The following is an 18679-nucleotide window of genomic DNA, read 5'->3' as shown; positions in this document are numbered from 1 at the left end:
TCTGAAGACGCGATGGCGGAGAGGATCGATGGCGTGATATCACTTTTGTCCATTCTTCTGTCCGACAAAACCTCACACACTTTTATAGTCCATCCCTCCCCCCCACCCAAATCCAAAAGACCTTCAGATTCAATGGCGTGGGATGGGTGTCTGGAACATCACTTGGCTTAAGAAACATCACGATTTGATCGAAAATATCCCTCAGGCAACTGTTAAACAGTTATACATCTGCAGGAATGCGTAAAAGAGATGAAAACGAGGGAGGCAAAAACGATGAAAGGTAGAAGGATTTAACAATATACTGGCCTGAGAGAAAACTGTCTTTTTGCTGTATATGTCAATGATCACCGGCCTTGTACCTGTATGTCATTAAGTACAACCAAGTTTCTCTGTTTTTCTTTTTTTTTTTTTTTTTTTTTAATTTAAGCGTCTCCTTTTTTGAATTCGCCCGTTCATTTGCTGAGCACAAAACCGTGCACGTTGAAATCCATTCATTTTGCCCCAAAAAAAAGATCAAGCCAAATCCACAACACTGACCTCATAAATAAAGCTTTGACGTTAAATAGAAACAGGGCCTTTGTCTGTCATCCATTCCGCTGTCTTTCCGACGATGTGCCCCGACACAGTTTTACGAAAAAAAAAACCCAAAACAAAACCTCGACAACTGAGAGAAACGGAAAGAGACTAACGTACATACAGAAGCTAATCGGGCACCCAGAGAACATCCGGCCATCCTAACAGTCCAGTCTATTTTATAGACTAAATTCATCGAGGATGTTCTATTCCTTTACACACGTCTGCATATCCATCTAGAACAAAGGACAGTTCTTTGTAAAACATTCTTATTTTTACACACTTCTTAAGTGCAACTTAGAAAAAGCAACTCAGAACGGTGCTTTTTTTTTTTAAAAAAAAAAAGAAATCTTTCCTCTCCTTTTTTGAGATTGGGGACCGAGGATTTGGCTCAATAGATGCTGACTTGAGAAAGAACCTGGGCATGGGCCTGGATTTGAGAGGGGTGTGGTTGGGGGGCCGTAGGCTGAGGGCTGCCCAGTGATGCTGAGTGGGGTGTTCCAGGGGAATGCTGCACCGGAGAGCACTGCGACTGATGCTGCGACTGATGCTGTTGCTGTTGGAGATGCTGCTGCATGTGTTGCTGGTGCAGCTGTTGCATCTGCATGTGCTGCAGTTGCATTTGCTGTTGCTGCTGCTGTTGCTGTTGCTGTTGCTGTTGCTGCTGTTGTTGCATGTGATGCTGCTGCAGCTGCTGCTGGAGATGGTGTTGGAAATGCTGCTGCTGCATCTGCTGTTGGATCTGCTGGTGGTGCATTTGCTGCTGCTGCATCTGGTGGTGCTGCAGGTGCTGCTGCATCTGCTGCTGCTGCAGCTGCTGCATGGCTGCGTGCTGCTGCTGTTGCACCGGCTGCATCGGTGGGCTCATCTGTGACACCGCCCCAGACGGTGGGCCACCACCCATTGCCCCACCTCCTCCCATCTGCCCCAGCAGCTGCGAAGGCACACCGGACGGCATGCTCTGGTGTGCCACTGTTACCGAGGTGACAATCTGGCTGTTGCCAACCCTCATTTGCAGAGGTTTGGGGGCAATAGCTCGAGGCAGGGCCTGCTGGAGCGCCTGGGTAGCCGCGGACATTGAGGGGTGCTGGGAGAGCGGAGAGGGCAGCACCAGGGCTGGAGACAAACTGGTGGAGGCCAGGGTCTGCTGCACTGACCGAATAGTCTGAGCTTCAGCTGACTCAGCAGCAGCCTGGGGGGTGAGGATGGAGATGGAAATGATGCGTTAGGAGAGAAAGCGTCTACTTTAATTTATCCGTACCGAAATAACTTACAACCTCTTGTTTACAGAGAGCAGGTATTCTCGTTGATGGAAAAGGCAATATAGAAGAGAAAAGCTCACAACTACTCAAGATGGCATTAAACATAATCTTTAACGTGTCTCTAATACGTACAGCTGAAACGAAGAGGAAATTTGTCATCGCTCACTAGCATTCAGCTGCAAAAGATGATTTTCTAAGCTTGTGTGGATTGTCAAGTGAGTAAATAGCACAGGAAACTTATTAGGATGTAACAGATACATAATTATAACTGAATGCCTAGTACGTTCAACCCCATGACACACTGCTCGCCAGGGTCATGAAAAACTCTCAGTGCATTTACTACCGGCTATCATTACGAGCGCCGTGTGAAAAGTGACAGTTTAGCGGCTCACCTTTGACACCAGGCTGGCACGGTATGCGGCGAGGGCTTTCAGGTATTCCTTTTTGGCAGCCTCTGTTTTGCTCTTGTAGACCTGGGGTGATAAATTTAACACAGGGTGTGAGAAGCAGTAATTAACAGTGTACCAGGTATCATGCGGATTTCTCACACACAGCGGCTTTGGGAACGCACACCAACTTTTATATGGAGTCAATTATTGAGTCGTCTCTTAAATTGTGGGCAAACCACTCAATCTCACTGACCCATACTGATCGGTTTTAATGAACTGAACTACTAAGAGTGAAAAATATCAACACCTTTTCGCTTTTATTGTATGCTGGTTGAATTCGCAGGTTTAAAATGGCTTAAAAGCTATTACAGATGACTCTGTGAGATTTGCCGGTTTTTTTTTTGGTTTTTTTTTTTCATGACTGATGCTGGTAGAAATGTCCTGCTGTGGAGTGCATGTTACAGATACTAATTTTTCCGGTAACTTCCAGTATTCATTTTAGCAGAAAGTGCATCTAATGAAAAGTGCACAAAGCAGATGCTCATATACAGAGCATCTTATGAAAAGAGCGCAAAGTTGGTGGTATAATTACATCAAGAGCAGGTTGTTAAGCGTCGATGAAACTCCCAAAGGTGCGTAAAAGCAACACAAGCTGACCGTCGCAAACGTCCTTACCTGTTTCTGTTCCTCGCCCAGACCATCCCACATGGAGGCCACGATCTTAGACACCTCTCCGAAGGTGGCATTTGGATTTTGCCCCTTAATGGCTGCCTGGGTGTCTCTGAAGAACAGCGCGTAGGCCGACACTGGTTTCTGAGGTTCGTTCGGATCCTTCTTCTTCTTCTTCTTCGGTGTCTTGGGTTTCTTTCCGGCGTCTGGGGCAGGGCGTTTTTCTCCGATCACCTGCTACAGGGAGATAAGTCACGGTCACGGTGCTGTCCAGGTGCCTCCTAAACTGCACTGAGCTTGTTATCTGTTAGAAATAGGCAGCAAACCTATCTATACACTGTGGTGTATTACAACCAAAAAAAAAAAAAAATTCATACTAATATTATATGCAGCTGGACCAGTTGTTTACATGTATTTTTATGGACTATCCATACAGAGTGGGAGTCATTCAACACATGTTATATGCACTTGAACTTTTCACTATAAACACAGCACAGAAAATATAAGCTATTTCATAAACAGTTGAAATAAGGAGTTTGAAATATGAGAAAACTAAAATATATAAAGGAATGAAATAGCACCTGGCATACTCTGAGGCCTTTTTTAGATATTCGTCTTAGTTGGGACTAAAAAAACGCTGCTCCTAACGCAGTGTGAAACGCTATTTTAGGACAGATGATGAAATCGTCTGCAAATCAACTCTAATTCATTTTAACTTGGATGTATTTGCTTTTTTTTTTGAGTGAAATGTGACTCCATTTAAAATATTTTTCATGTTTTCATCCTCTGATTTTTTCTTTTTTTTTACCCTGGCTTGGTGTAAACAAAATGATTACGATACTGTCATTCCTGTTCAATGCTGAACTCATTGTTCATGAGGAAAATAAATCAATAACAGAAGAAATTCTCGCTGTATTGAAATGACAGCTTTGTGGATGTATTAAATTGTAACGTCGCTCACTCTGTTGCTTTCATCTGGGTCGTCCTCATTGATAGAACTGGAGGGAGAGGGCGTGGCCGACTTGCTGGCGGGAGGAGATGGGGATGTATGAGCGATATTTGGTCCAGTCATGTTCAAGCCCAGCTGGGCACTCAGCTGTGATTGGTTGATGGTGGTCAGCTGGTTGCGTGACATCATGCCAGGCTGGTTGTTCATGCTGATGATGGACCTCATAACCATGGTGGGGTTAGGAGGGTACTGACGAAGGTGGGCCTGGCCAATGCCCTATGTTAAAAAAAACAAACAGAGACAGATATTAATTTTCTTTTTCTAACACGGATTGGATAAGCATAATGTCCATCCATTAAGTAGATAATATTATTCAGAGTGACGTAGATAGAGTGCTGTGTTTAGTTTGTAAACTAAAAGGACAGGTTACAAACTTACAATGGCAAAAATTGTCACATGTTAGATTTACAGAGTCTCACACTTAAACCAAACTCACTTTGAACAAATTCAGGGTGACAGCGGAAAAATAAAAAAATAAAATAAAAAATAAAAAATGAATGAGAGGAAGGCTCAAGGAAGCAACATGGTGTAAGGACTCCATGCAGTTCATACTCTTCTGGCCACCACTAGACAATCAAACTGAGCGTCGACTTTGGGTTATAACGGTTGAGTTAATTGCCAGTTAAAAAAAAAAAAGAAAAGAAAAAGAATTCGACTTAAATCTACTGTGTCATGTTTATGATGTAAGGCAAATCCTAATGCAATGTGTACACACTAAAAAGATCAGAAGCCTAATGGGAACTGCAAACAGGCACTGCCTTTCAAAACAGGCTCGCAGTCCAGGCTGTCATGAAATCACAGAGATCCTGAGACCACAATTTCTATGCACAATAACTAGCAGAAAGTCACTGTGGATGTCAATGCTCTCCAAATAAAAATCCCATACATTTCTGTGAAGTCAGATGTTCTGAAGGTTAGAGCTTTGCTTCGCCTTGGTGAAGTAAGCACAAAATGATACCTCTAGCATGTTTGGAGATGAAAATCTATCGCGTGGCAGGTCTCATATATCACACTTTGACTGCCAAAGAGAGAGAAAAAAATATATTTCTCTATAATCAACTCAATAAATCACCATGCTGCAGATGAGATTTGAAAAGTGTCACACACCTTCTTTTCTTTCTTCCTTTCAGGATATAATAATATGTTTTCCTCATGTATCATGTTTTTTTTCTTTCTTTCTTAAATGCACTTCCTGATAAGCCATTCTGGTTGCTGATTTGCTCCTCACAGGCACAAGGAACTGAAGTGTTTTGCATTGATTGTATTGAGGTTGAAATTACAAAAACAGCCCAACACAACAAAAGGGTGATTCTTCTGCTCTTTGCTCTCTCTCTCTCTCTCTCTCTCTCTCTCTCTCTCTCTTCTCCTTCTTCATCTGGTTTTTGCCAGCTGAATTTCAATCTCTCCCTGTGTCAACACATCATAAACCAACACACCTGCCCTTATTGAAACAACCTTGTGAACCTTCTCTTTGAAAAAAAAAAATCTAGCACCTTTCTGTTCAAAAACAAATTGGATTCTTTCTCCCTCTACCCCCAACCACATGTGAAACTCACTATTTATCACTGACACATTTTGCGAGGCAAAGATGCAAGAAGAAAGAGTTCTGGAACAAGTAGAAAATTCTAGAATAAGAATGTAGCTGGCATAGAAACAATGTGTCTCCACTTCAACAATATGTGTTCACTGATGAATTTGACTGAAGCAAAAGAATAGTGTTAAGCGTGATTGACAAAGACAGAGGGAGTGAGAGAGAGAGAGAGAGAGAGAACTGCACTTTGCTTGATCTCTTCTCATTGCTGTGCTGTTACTGATAGCATGGAGTTCTCAAAGAGAGATAGACACAGAGAGAGGAGGGGGGTGAGAGAGAGGAGAGAGAAAGAGAGAGCGAGAGAGAGAGAGAGATCATGCACAGAAAACATCAAAGATGTACATGCTGCGTTCATTAGTTATGACCATCTGTGTAACAACACAAGCATAGTCCCAATGGTACCATTCAAACAAGAGCAATCAAATACAGTGCACATTGCTGTAAAATACCGACTTCCAAGCACAAATCGCTCCTCCACATCCAAAATAACAGATTAATCACAATCAAGGCCAGATTTGAAAGAGTAAGCTCCCAATGTCATAGTGAAGAACAAGCTCTATTACAAACCCAACACTGTCATTTTACCATGATTCAGAAAATAGCTCTGTTTATGACCCATCATCTAAAAACCACATGGTGGCATATTAGAAGGGGGGAGGGGGGAGGGGAGACAAATAATGTTAAAAAATCCAACGGCATGACCACTCGCTGTTTTAATGGCTTACAACAAACACAATGCAATTCTTGGGCGGACAAAGGGAGCTGTATTTACTCAAACGTTCGTATTTATTATACAATTATATTCCTTTTCGACACTCCACAAAAGAAGAAGAAGGAGAAGAAAAAAAATTGACATCCTTACAAATGAGGCTCAGCAGTATCTAATAGCAGGGTCTTCTTCTGTCGAATGAAAACCCTGATATTTTCATCCCGAGTGGTACTGCAGCAGAGATGTGAGTCTGTAAGCACTCTGCTTGTTTATGTGGCCCTCTCTCTCTCTCTCTCTCTCTCTCTCTCTCTCTCCCTCTCACTCTCTCGCCCTTTTTCCATTTGCATTTTGATTGGAACATTGTCTGAAGACAGAGTACACATCTAAAGGGATACTTTGATAGTCATCATAAATCTGTAAATAAGTCCTTATCTAAAGTGCAAAGAGCCCAGATGTGTCCTAGCCCTCATCTGCTGTGCTCTCTGTGTGTGTGTGTGTGTGTGTGTGTATACATGTGTATGCATTCAAATTTTACATTCAAATGGACGACCCAGGACGTTTTGTGCTATGGACCTATACAGCCCTGTTTTTCTTTCCTTTCTTTTTTTTTTCCTTCAACGTTCACTCGCTTTTAAACAGCGTAGGAACCACACTAAAGGTTAGCCATCATAGCAGTAACATAATACAAGATGACAATTCATCTGAACCACATGTGACCACTTTGACAGGTGACAGTGTTCTTTAACTTTAAACAGTATCTGCTCCTTCTGCATCAATGTAGCGCAATTTGTTTGTTTCTTTTTTTTCGTTTTCCTTTTCTTTTTTTTTCTTTTTTTTTTTGAGAAGACAACAGTAACGAGAAACCACTTAACAAACATACACACACACACGCACACACATACAAACACACAACCTAATAAACATAACAGCTGGGTTTGAAAAATGCAATATTACTCACTCACAACTACAAGGATGAAAATCTAAGGAGCATTGGAAATGAAAAGAGCCTTAGGTCTGCTCTTAAAAGATATTGGAATAACAGTTTGGGTAGGTGGAGAATGTATTAAAAGCATCGCGGCATGAGCTGTTCCACGCTGAAAAGAACGTTAACAAGTTCAATTTCCATTCAATCAGTGACAAGGCTCTTGGAAATGTTCCTTTGCTGGAGAGGGGGTAAAATCATCTATATGGTAATTATAAAGGATGAATCTCTCAGTAACTTTCACCAGCATGAAAGGTCAGTCTTATTAAAGATGGTTTATCAGTCTCCTGCACATACTCCTTTTACTGTGCTTTTAAACCATAGAACCGTTTTATTTTTTCTCTCTCTCCCATTTATTTCTACCTGCAGAACTCAGTGCTTAAGCCCAAATAAGAAAAATGGAATTTTGAATGCAGGCAAGAGCTATAATAGCATAAAGAAAAATTGAAAATTGTTTTCTTTCTCTCATTCTCTTTCTCTCCCTCTCTCTCTCTCTTGCTCTCTCTCTCTCTTTCTTGTTCTCATTCGCTCACACACACACATACACACGCACGCACACACACAGACACACACATGCACGCGCACACACATTTCTGTTGTGTGCGTGCGCAGTTCATTCTACCTCTTTTGCCTCAAACCCCCCACCCACCCCCCACCACTAGAAACAGATTTAACTGCTTTCAGAACCTGTCCTCTGCGCCTGGCCTTAAGACTGGCAGGCAACCTCTACCCCTCCTTACCCCGTTTCTCCCGGTGCACTGTGGGTATTTAAAACTTGTTCAACATGATTTCATTTCATTTCAAGCAGTGCCTGAGAAAACTAAATTATAGAATCAATCACACAGAAGGTCAGAGTGAGACTTCATTACAAGTATTGCATGCCTGCATGAATATCTTTCATTTCTGACTGGTCCAATATGTCACAATAGCTGTCTTGTAGAAAGAAAAAAAAAAGAGGGGGAAAAAAAGAAACACAGGACTGGTGAAGGGAGGACAGAAGGGAAAAAAAAAATCCACTTTCTGAAATTGATGTTCAACTGATGTCACTGCTACTCAGCATGGAAGGGAGATAAGAGAAAGGTGTAAAGGGAAAAAAAAAAAAGAAAGAAAGAAAACATGGTTTCTGCACAAGTGGTCATGTTTTCCATTTTAGTCTAGATAGCGGGCGGGGGTCTGTCGCATTCTGCGGAGTTACATTTCGATGACAAGCTGTAATAGAGCAGAGTGAATTTAGCCTGACAAACAATGTACAGACCAGGAATAGACCATTAGGCACCGAGTTTACCATGTGCTAAATGACAAATCTCCAGCGTGACTCTGGAGATAAACGACTGGATAGACTCAAATGGCGACACAAATCTTAACGTCACATAGTTGTGTTTGTCTGTAGGTATGATGCAAACCATTAAGGTGATGTATACGTGTAAACAGATTAAGTGTTCCTCTCATATCTATATCTGCCTCAAAGTGCATTTTGATAAGCATTATTGTCCATTAGTTTCCATTTCCTTTACGTCATGTTATCATCACAGCAAAATAAAATTAGCAGTATTCAAATCATACTCTATCTATGTATCTAACCATTTATCTAACCATCTATCTATCTATCTATCTGTCTGTCTGTCTGTCTGTCTATCTATCTATCTATCTATCTATCTATCTATCTATCTATCTATCTATCTATCTATCTATCTATCTATCAGTTTGTTTATTTCTTTATTTTTGTATGTTTGTTCATGCTGAAAACTACAGTATGTGAAATCCTTTTGATTATATCTGACGTTATTTTATCTTTGGCTGTGGGGGTGTTTGGTTGTTGGTGGGGGGAAAGTTTTATAGACAGTTTCACAGCAATGCTTACAGATTCTGTTACCAGAAGCAGGATGACACGTTGAGAGAAATAGATAAGATAGTAGAGATTTTTAAAATAACATCCACTGGGTTCAGGGCAAAGTCAGCATGGGGAGCGTGCCGCTGTGGAGCCAGAATAAAGTGAAAATGGCAGCTCTAACTCTACCCGCACCAAGCTCGACTAAAAAACCGAATCGCAAAACAGAAGAACTCTCGCTGAGAGACAAAAATGAGACACAGGGGCTTGTTAGGAGACCAGATTAAATAAATAATGACTTCAGATTCGGAGGGCTTCGCCAGACGTTTCTGCAGCTGAGAAATGCATTTTGCTTTGTAGCTCCTTAGCATCTGTGCCCAATTTGCCAGACATACGCAGAGCATTAGGAAAAAAGGAATTAGCAGAACATTTGGCAACGTCAGTAAACAAAACCTAAATGAAAATAGCACAGGTATACTGTTTATTATTTCTGCAAAAAAAAAAAAAAGGGGGGGGGGTGCTCGTGTCATGCTCGGAATTATTTGTAGCCACATCAAAGGAATTTGCAGGGATTAAAAATCTTTTTGAAGTGAAAGGAAAAAAAAAAAAATCCCGTACTTATGAGGAATAATATGACCAAGTGATGAAATAAAGGTTTGTGTCCCGGCAGACGGCCTTTGTCTCCAAAGGAAAAAAAAAAATACAAGATAAGATACGAGATATTGCCCTTGAACTGTCATATCGATGGTAGTAATAAAACTTCCTTTCAAAAAATAAAAATGGATTTCAAACGCTGTTTGGATCGTGCAGATAGTATATTATGCCGTTCACTTCCCTACGTCTGCAGTTTCCTCTCTAGAACAACGTTGAAAATCAACACGGATGTTTCATGCCTTGTTTTGATCCTTGGGGGGATCAGTTCATTTATTTGTTTTTTTTTTTTTCCTTTTCTTTGGGGGGGGGGGGGGGGGGGGGGAGTGAATGCCTGGAGAAAGTTTTTCTGTGTTACAATATGTGTTGAGTGAAGAAGGGAAAGTTAGTCGTGCTTGGATGACAATGCCATGAGGCAACGGGCCGACAGCTCGTGTTCCCTCTGCGCTTTTTTTTTAATAGAGTTTCCCTTTTCTGTCGTCGACACGGGGTCACGCAAACGCTTTTAAAGAGGAATAATGTTTGAGAATTAAATCTAATCCTCCGTCACATAACAAGAACAGCCTGGACACTAACTGCAGAGAGGCCTGCGTTTCTTCCAGATGTGGAAAGCTTAACTGACCATGAAATGAAAGTTCTTTAAGCAGAAGCCCTCCAGAAACTCGCTTACACAGTGCAGATATTTTAAAAAAGCTCCAATTATCATACACACCAGCAGGAGTGAAGGTGCAAAAAAAAAAAAAAAAAAAGCTATAAAATGTCGTAGTATTTGGCCATATCAGGACGTACATAAATATGTTCTTTATCCTTTTGACACTTTACCTTCTGCTTGGAGAAGTGTGAATCTTTTTGTTTGCTTGTTTGTTTGTTTATCTGTTTTTTTTTTTGGGGGGGGGGGGGGTATTTATTTATTTATTTTTCGTAATAATCAACTACGCGGCCATGGTCAAAACGCTGACCATCAAGACTTTGCTGCAATATTCCAAAATACTAGAGAAAAAAAAGAGAGAAAAAAAAAAAACCCATCAAAAAACGCCAGTCATCTCCGTGCTTATGACATTTCATGCTGTCTTATATATTTATATATCTGTGACAGAGATTTCATTTCTGTAATAGGGTTTTTAATATAACTAGGCTGGCCGTGACATTTCATTCCTCTCTTCAATGCATTTTAGGTCTGTGGCATTTAAACAATGTTGTTCTCCTTTTCCCAATGAACAGTCATAAAATCGCCATCACAAAACATTATTGCCCTAAAGTAAGCGATTACGCCGGTCATCGCATTTGTGTCTTCCACTACTCTTTTCCGAGAAATAAAATCTTAACAGCTACAATTTGTTGTAGAATGTTCTTGACTAAATACTTCCGTCAAATATCCATGGGTTTTAATAACCTCCATAGTTAACTCATATTTACTGACTATTGTTATGTAATTCAACGCTGGTTACAGGTTTGAGCCAGAAATGTGTTTATCGGTTTGAAAATATTAGTGTAAAATCAACTTAAATCCTGAGATAAGTATGACGATAATCCCTTCACTACAGCCCTAAGATGCTATGAGAATGTACAGTGCAAGCTACAGATTAAAAGAGATTTAAACCACTACTGAGCATAACAACTCATTTACATATTCATACTACAACTTTGACATTTTGCCAGATAATCACCTACAATGATGATCGTCTCATCAGCATTTAAGAGCAGATTGATGCCGGTAATAAAATTTAGTCTTGAAAGCATTTCTGATGTCTTGCTGTGTCTCTTCCTTGATCATAAGGTTAAAGCTTGAATTGTAGGTTCTGGTTATTTATGGCATCCGTGGTGTCTATTATACTCACCCCTGGCAAGCCACCGTGGATGCCGCCTCCCTCCTGCTCCATCATGTTTCGGGAGATGGTGATGGAGGGAAGCTCTAGGCTCTGGGGGGGAAACTGTGGGGTGAACGGGCCCCTCTGCTGGTTCGGATGGTCCGGAAGGCCAGGGAAGGGTGTGTCTCCTTCAGAAAGTCCCAAACCAGGCTCCGCCTCAGGGGGCGGGGTGATGGGTGGAATCTCAAACTCTTCATCCCCCAAGCTGGGCGTGTGGAACGTCTGTGAGAAAACAGAGAGAGAGAGAGAGAGAGAGAGAGAGAGAGAGAGAGACAAACGGTTAGTACATAGCTTGGTTTTGCTGGTTATGACGCACAAAAGAAGATCATAATAGCCACCAACAAAGATCATTATATTGGTGGTTGGTCAACTTCAAAATGAGAGCATCATTTCCCTTTGTGTGGATTTGTAACGAAATATGTCTTGGAGGATGGTACAGTTATCCAGAGTAGCACTTTTCCTCAGTGTAGTCAGTAATCTTTGAGGATATGAGGATATGGAGAGAAAGAGAGAAAGAAAAAAAAAAAGATGTGCTCAAATATCAGCCTGCCATCGAAGAAGTAGGAAAAACACGATAAAAGCCGTTAATCTGAAAAAAGGGAGGATGCTGAGTAGAAGAGTGGAGAAAATACACGTCGTGCAGAGATGGGTTTAAAGAACTTTTTTTCCACAGATTATTACACTCGGCCAGAAATGTTCCTCTTTGTTCCCATCGCTTGCACCTTTAAATCTGCTCATCAAACGTCCTAATCCCTCTGCCTCAGAATTAAAGCCGACGGTCATGCTTAATTTGCTTTTTTCGTTTCTTGGAGACAGGACGCCTCACCCACCCTGGTCGTCACATGTAGGTTACATGCATTGAAAAGGCCGGAGATTTCACATTCGGACAATGGTCAACTCTTTCAGGCCCGGAGGAAGCGTGTGGAAGAGTCAGTTACAGGTGTAGCTGGGGATTCGCTGGCTACGGCTTCAAAGCTAAAGATCACAGTCCAGTTCAGTCCTGACTCCAGCTGCCTCTGGTCACCGCAGGATCACTGTTAATCCACATCTTTACCCAGAAAAAAAAAACCCAGAAGCACACCATTCATCCCAACCCCTAGCCTTTTCTCACTCTCTCCGTGTCTCTCTCTCAATCTCTCTTCTCTCTCTCTCTCTCAATCTCTCTCTCTCTCTCCCTGCCTTCAGAGGTCTGGAAAATCATAAGACAAGCAGAGCAATGGGACTATGCCAACGTAGCCCTTGATTAGGGAGTATTAATGTTCCCCTTGCTTGCTTTAGCACATAGACACTTCAAACTAATTCATTGCCTACTCAAAGGTGCAGCCTTGACAAGCATTGATGAATTCCAGTGGTGAAGGCAGCTAATAGACTAAGACTCCTTTCCTTTTTCCGTTTTTATGGCTCCACGCCTATGTTTAACTTTGCCTGCTTGTTTCACAGCTGTGAAAATCATATCCTCGGGTCTAGCATTGGTTATAGCATGTTTGCTATAGCCCTTGCCACAGGCTAGCAGTGTGTGTGAACCACAAATTAGCACTAGCTCAAACAGAAAGCAATTCTTGTTTTCCTACCAACCAGCTATGTTTTCCTACCAACCATTAACCAGAACCCTCATGACACATTTTCCATCCTTGTTCCCCTCAGCAGTGGTTAAGAGCCAGTTAGTCCAAACCGGGTGATTTGAGAAGTCAGGATTAAAGGTGTTGTGATTTGACAAAAGAAAGCCAGTGCTAGCACATGGGAGTGATATGAGAAGATCACTTTGTTCTGTAGTGTGTATTTGACATGAATCCTGATGTGAGCCTGCCAGTGCACTGAATCAAATGGAGAATGAGCAAGAGAGAGAGACAGAGAGAGAGAGAACGAGAGAGAGAGAGAGAGAGAGAGAGAGAGAACGAGAGAGAAAGAGAGAGAGAGAGAAAGAGAGAGAGAGGGAGAATGAATGGGGGATTCTCTTTTGTTTATTTTGCTCCCTGACCTTTTTCTATGAATACTAGTTGCAGAGGCAGCAGATTTGCATGAGTACTACACTGTAGGCAGACTCAGTGAGCAGTGGAGTGAAGGTGCTGCTTTATAACCTGAATACATCTGAATAATTGAGCATAGAGAAGGGATTTGATACAACATGCAAAGATTAAAGGTGAGATGTGGAGAGTTTCTTCTGTTGTTGTTGTTTTTCATATCAAAACAACAAACATGACTGTGACCTTTAAGACAAAATAAACAATTTCCCCCCAAGAGGAGTAGCAGTACAGAGAATGAGAGAGGGAGAGAGAGAGAGAGAGAGAGAGAAGGGGGGGGGGGGTGACAGATCACTATCAAACGCTACATGCTGCAGTCTACTTTTGTTGTTAATAATGATAAAAATGAACTTCGGCATGGGGAGGAACCGAGTGGAAACAGGAAAGAAGAAGAAGAAGAAGAAGAAGAAGAAGAAGAAGAAGAAGAAGAAGAAGAAGATTTTGAGCACGTCTGGAGTATGGAAGGTGCCAGCTGCTGGGAGCGGTCTGCTCCGCTGGGATGAGGTGCCAGAGTGGAACTGTCTGTTTGAGGGCTGGACCAAGTTACAGTGCTCTCATTGCCCAATGTCAGTTCACATAAAGCCTGGCTAATTCTACACTGGGAGCAGCTTACGGCTACCCTGATCTCAGATTAAGAGATGCACAATCCACTCTCCGCACTTCAGCTGCCTAATTATACATCTAAACTGTTCTGAAAGCTCAGCGAGGCCAATTGCCAAAACAGATGCTGGTTCTGAGAGCCTGTGCACACAAACGTGTTAATGTGGGTGCAACTGAGCAATCAATGTGTGTATGAATGTGTTTGTATGCATGTGTGTGTGTGTGCTTGTATCTCTCTCTGTCTCTGTCTCTCTCTTGCTCTACATATATATATATATATACACACACACACACACACACACACACACACACACACACATATATATATATATATATATATATATATATATATATATATGTGTGTGTGTGTGTGTATGTTTGTGTTATATGATATCTTTGTAACAGAGAGAGTGGTACTGATACATGTTCCTGCACCAGCAGAAGATTTCATCACCAAGATATTTCCACAACTGCTGTGAAAAACACTTATTAACACAATAGCCCCAAACTGACTTGGGTTTAAGACACATCCACATGAAAGCCACTAAGTTGTCACTGCATCCTTTGTGGAAATAGTTATATACAGTGGCCACCTGCACTGGCTCTACATGACTCACATTCATGAAAGTCCCACCAGTATTCACCAGATTCCCATACTGGTGCAATCAGAATGGAGGAGCAATCCTAAGTTGGATCCAGAGTTTTTCTGTAAACTTGGTAATCTAATTGACTGCTGCAATAACCAGGCCTTCCATGACAGTGCACGCAGGCAATTATTGCAAATCGTGGTAAACAGAACCAGTGGCTAAGAACCGGCTAAGATTGCAGTGAAGTTCCCAGTATTACACATACAGAACCAGCACGGCTAAGACTGCAGCGAAGTTCCCAGTCTTACAGAGACAGTACCAGCGGGGCTAAGATTGCAGTGAAGTTCCCAGTACTGCAGAAACAGAACTAGCAGGGTTAAGATTGCAGTAAAGTTCCCAGTATTACAGAGATAGAACCAGCATAGCTAAGATTGCAGTGAGGTTCCCAGTACTGCAGAGATAGAACCAGCGGGGCTAAGATTGCAGTAAAGTTCCCAGTATTATAGAGATAGAACCAGCGGGGCAAAGATTGCAGTAAGGTTCCCAGTATTACAGAGATAGAACCAGCGGGGCGAAGATTGCAGTGAGGTTCCCAGTATTACAGAGATAGAACCAGCAGGGCTAAGATTGCAGTGAAGTTCCCAGTATTACAGAGATAGAACCAGCAGGGCTGAGAGTGCAGTAAAGTTCTCAGTACTGCAGAAATAGAACCCACAGGGCGAAGAGTGCAGTAAAGTTCCCAGTATTACATAGACAGAAACAGCAGAGCTAATGGTGCAGTGAGGTTCCCAGTATTACAGAGACAGAGAGGTGAAGAGAGTACCCCTGCTTCTCAAATGACACTATCATGTTGGATCGAAATCAACATTCTTCAAATCAGTGCCATCTCCAATCCATTTCTGCATATTTATAACTAATTACATGTGTCTAATTTGATTGCCCAAGACAAGCGATACTGCTGAGTGGAACCAAATCTGGCTGTATCGTTTTCACGTCCAGCGACATGGAGCCTCTGTCGGAATACATGCTTTAAGAGGAAGGTCATGAAAGCGCAACAGATAGTGACATACAATCTTTATGACTGGCTAGATATGTCAAATCCTCATCTATTAAAAGAATGTTTTGTTTATTTCAGGTATTCCTATTACATGATCATTTACATAATAATTCCAGAGCTACATAGGAAGTGCTGTGTAAGGTGTAAGTACATTTGGAATTATATGCTTAGAAAATGCAAAATGCATCATAGGCTATATATATATATATATATATATATATATATATATATATATATATATATATATATATATATATATATGTGTGTGTGTGTGTGTGTGTGTGTGTGTGTGTATATATATTTATACATGTAATGACATGCTGTTCCTGTATATTAATATAGACTAACAGGAACAGTATGTAGGGATTCCACTCCACTTAAATGTGATTGTGCAGCCCCACAATAAAGACACTAAGATTCAAATATTTTGTTTTTTGTTTTGGTTTTAAATGCTACAGAAAAGCCAAAATTGGATGTAAATGGACTTAAAAGCACGGGAGGATATTTCTTTAAGGGTTCTTAATGAATTTTCTTACGCCCTACGGTAAATTAAAACACAGCTTCCCTGCATGTTTATCACAGATTTAAAAATGCAGACAAATTCCAATTCACTCATGTATGAGAGTCAAATGTGTTTCGACTGGTGTTGGTGTAAAGAGCTCTCCTGCCTCTAGCCCTCCAAGCCTCTGGCTGACATATTAAGTAGATTAATATAGTGTTACCACACAGAACAAACCCATCTCAGTGTGAAATTACACGACTCTGAGGGCAAAGTCTCTTTAATACCCCTTCAGTTCAGGTTACGAGAAACAATACTTCACACACCCACACGCTAAAACCTTTCTGTTTTTGTTTGAAAATTACAAGAAAGAAAGAAGGAAAGAAAAAAGGAGAGAAAGAAAGAAGGAAAGAAAGGAAGAAAGAAAGGAAGAAAGAAAGAAAGAAAAAAAGACTGAGCTCTGTGGTGCGGCAGTGCTTTTTATTTCGACGACATGTGCAGTCGCAGGACAATGGCATCTGCGGTGTGGCAGTGGAAACAGTTGTTCCTTTTCACAACATGTAAATGAGCAGGGTGGGGCTTTTCTGGCCCGACCAGCCCCCACCCCACCGACCAAGGGCCCTGCAGCTGGGCTCACCCAATTTAGGAGCAACATGAACTAACTGGCTAGGCCTCTCTGCAGTGAGGCCTCGTATGAACATCCATTTGGACATAACACGCAAAAAAAAAAAAAAAAAAACCCTATGCACTACTCTGACCCATTTTGGCCTCGCTGTCTAATCTGTGAATCTGAGAACAAACAATAGAGCTGATTAAGTTTTTGCATTACGCCACAGACGAACCCACTGCTTTTCACAGGAGAGATTTGCATATGAAAATACCATGGAAATGACAGTGTTCCTGAGATGAACATGTTCCGGTGAGATACAGACTTTGAGTTATCCAGTTTAATGTGTCACTGTGCAAAGCAGGCCAGAGTCATTGATCAGGAGGTCGCGTGAGGAGTACTTGTGTCGTGGCCACAGCCTCAGAAACGTGACAGAGCATGACAGACAGAGGGGAGAAGTGTTTTCTATTTCAAACAGGACTGGATCATAACTCGCTCTGCACCGGGACATGAACTCAGTGACAGAGAGAAACGTTACCTGCGTTACCCTTTTTCCTGCACCCCCGCCCCCCCCCCCCCCGCCCCTTGCACCCTCTTTCTGGTTTACAGTACACTACGCATGCATAATTCACACACCTCTCTAATGATGCTATGTGACATTTTAGCTGTCGTTTCTGTCACGAGCAGCGAAAGAGTGATTTTTGTGAGAGATGGCACTTACTTTTCTCTTCGGTGCCTTGATCATATCGGAGAACGTGAGGTAGAACAGGTGTTTACATTCTCAACTCGCTGGAAATATCATTTTTGACTCGTCAAAAGCTGTCACCGCAGATACATCATCAAGCTTTCCAAAATCCCTCGTATTATTCCAGAGAATTTTCGACCTAAAAAAAAACCTTGACTAATCCAGATCCTAACATGGCTTGAGGTTTACAGACCTTTCTTCTGTAAAACTCCCTCCAATCTTTAGTGACTGGAGCATAGCTCTGCCCCAAAATGAACTATGGGACATATTACCGGGGATAAAGTGTCATATGCTCTTAGGCCACCCGCTTAGATTCAAGCACAGGTGACGAGAAGTCATATACTAAAAATGAAATATCGTTTATGCGCACTGCCAATACAGCCACAGGCAAAAAAAAAAAAAAAAAAAAAACGAGATTTTTTTTCTTCTTTACCCAAAAATCCCCAAATGTAGCTCGCAAAGACTAGGCTAAAATACGAAGAGAAATATGAAGCACACAACTGAAGGAAAAGAATGTTCTGGTAGACTGACAAAGGCTTTCATTTGGACAGTCGTGTAAGCCGTGTGTTTTTCTTGGAAAACGAAACGAACCGAACCAAACCAAAAAAAAAAACAATAAATCCAGATCAGGTGGTTAGAATGTGGTTAAAACGAGCAGTCTGGTTAGTTCAGAAAACGAGAGCTAAATCTTACAGTGCAAGGACAGTTATGTAAACCAAAACTGCTGTTGATCAACACAAACAATATCTGACATACCACCACTATTTAAAGACACGAGAGTGTTCTGGATATTCATTATGCAGAAATTAAACTGAAAGGAGAAATACTCACATCTCCAGCCCCAAGAAGGCCTCCATTGGCCTCTGCCATGTTCATGTAGTTGTTGTTGTTCCCAAACTGTAAGACAAGCAAAATAAAGAGGAGACAGTTAGCAAGCATTTTACATTGTTTTACCCATAGGCCAGTGAAAATCATCTCATCTACGGCGAATAACCATACAAGGAGCAAAAATATAGCCTTGAAAACAAAGAC

At 41.5% G+C, this 18679-nt stretch overlaps 1 protein-coding gene across 1 annotated transcript in view; it reads right to left on the bottom strand.

Annotated features, from left to right (window-relative positions):
- Nucleotides 1-962: 962 nt before the first annotated feature.
- Nucleotides 963-18679, bottom strand: part of tox3 (TOX high mobility group box family member 3) — a 46544-nt gene continuing 28827 nt past the window's right edge. Inside the window, exons 2-7 of the mRNA XM_030766753.1 lie at nt 18480-18544; nt 11502-11757; nt 3855-4106; nt 2900-3127; nt 2228-2308; nt 963-1765 (exon numbers count right to left, since the gene is read on the bottom strand). Of these exons, the coding sequence (XP_030622613.1) occupies nt 965-1765; nt 2228-2308; nt 2900-3127; nt 3855-4106; nt 11502-11757; nt 18480-18544 (1683 nt within the window). The 3' untranslated portion in view covers nt 963-964. The remainder of the gene's footprint in view (nt 1766-2227; nt 2309-2899; nt 3128-3854; nt 4107-11501; nt 11758-18479; nt 18545-18679) is intronic.

This window comes from Chanos chanos, chromosome 2 (assembly GCF_902362185.1).
Source record: "Chanos chanos chromosome 2, fChaCha1.1, whole genome shotgun sequence".
Classification (NCBI taxonomy): Eukaryota; Metazoa; Chordata; class Actinopteri; order Gonorynchiformes; family Chanidae; genus Chanos; species Chanos chanos.
This window is presented reverse-complemented; position numbering and strand designations above follow the sequence as displayed.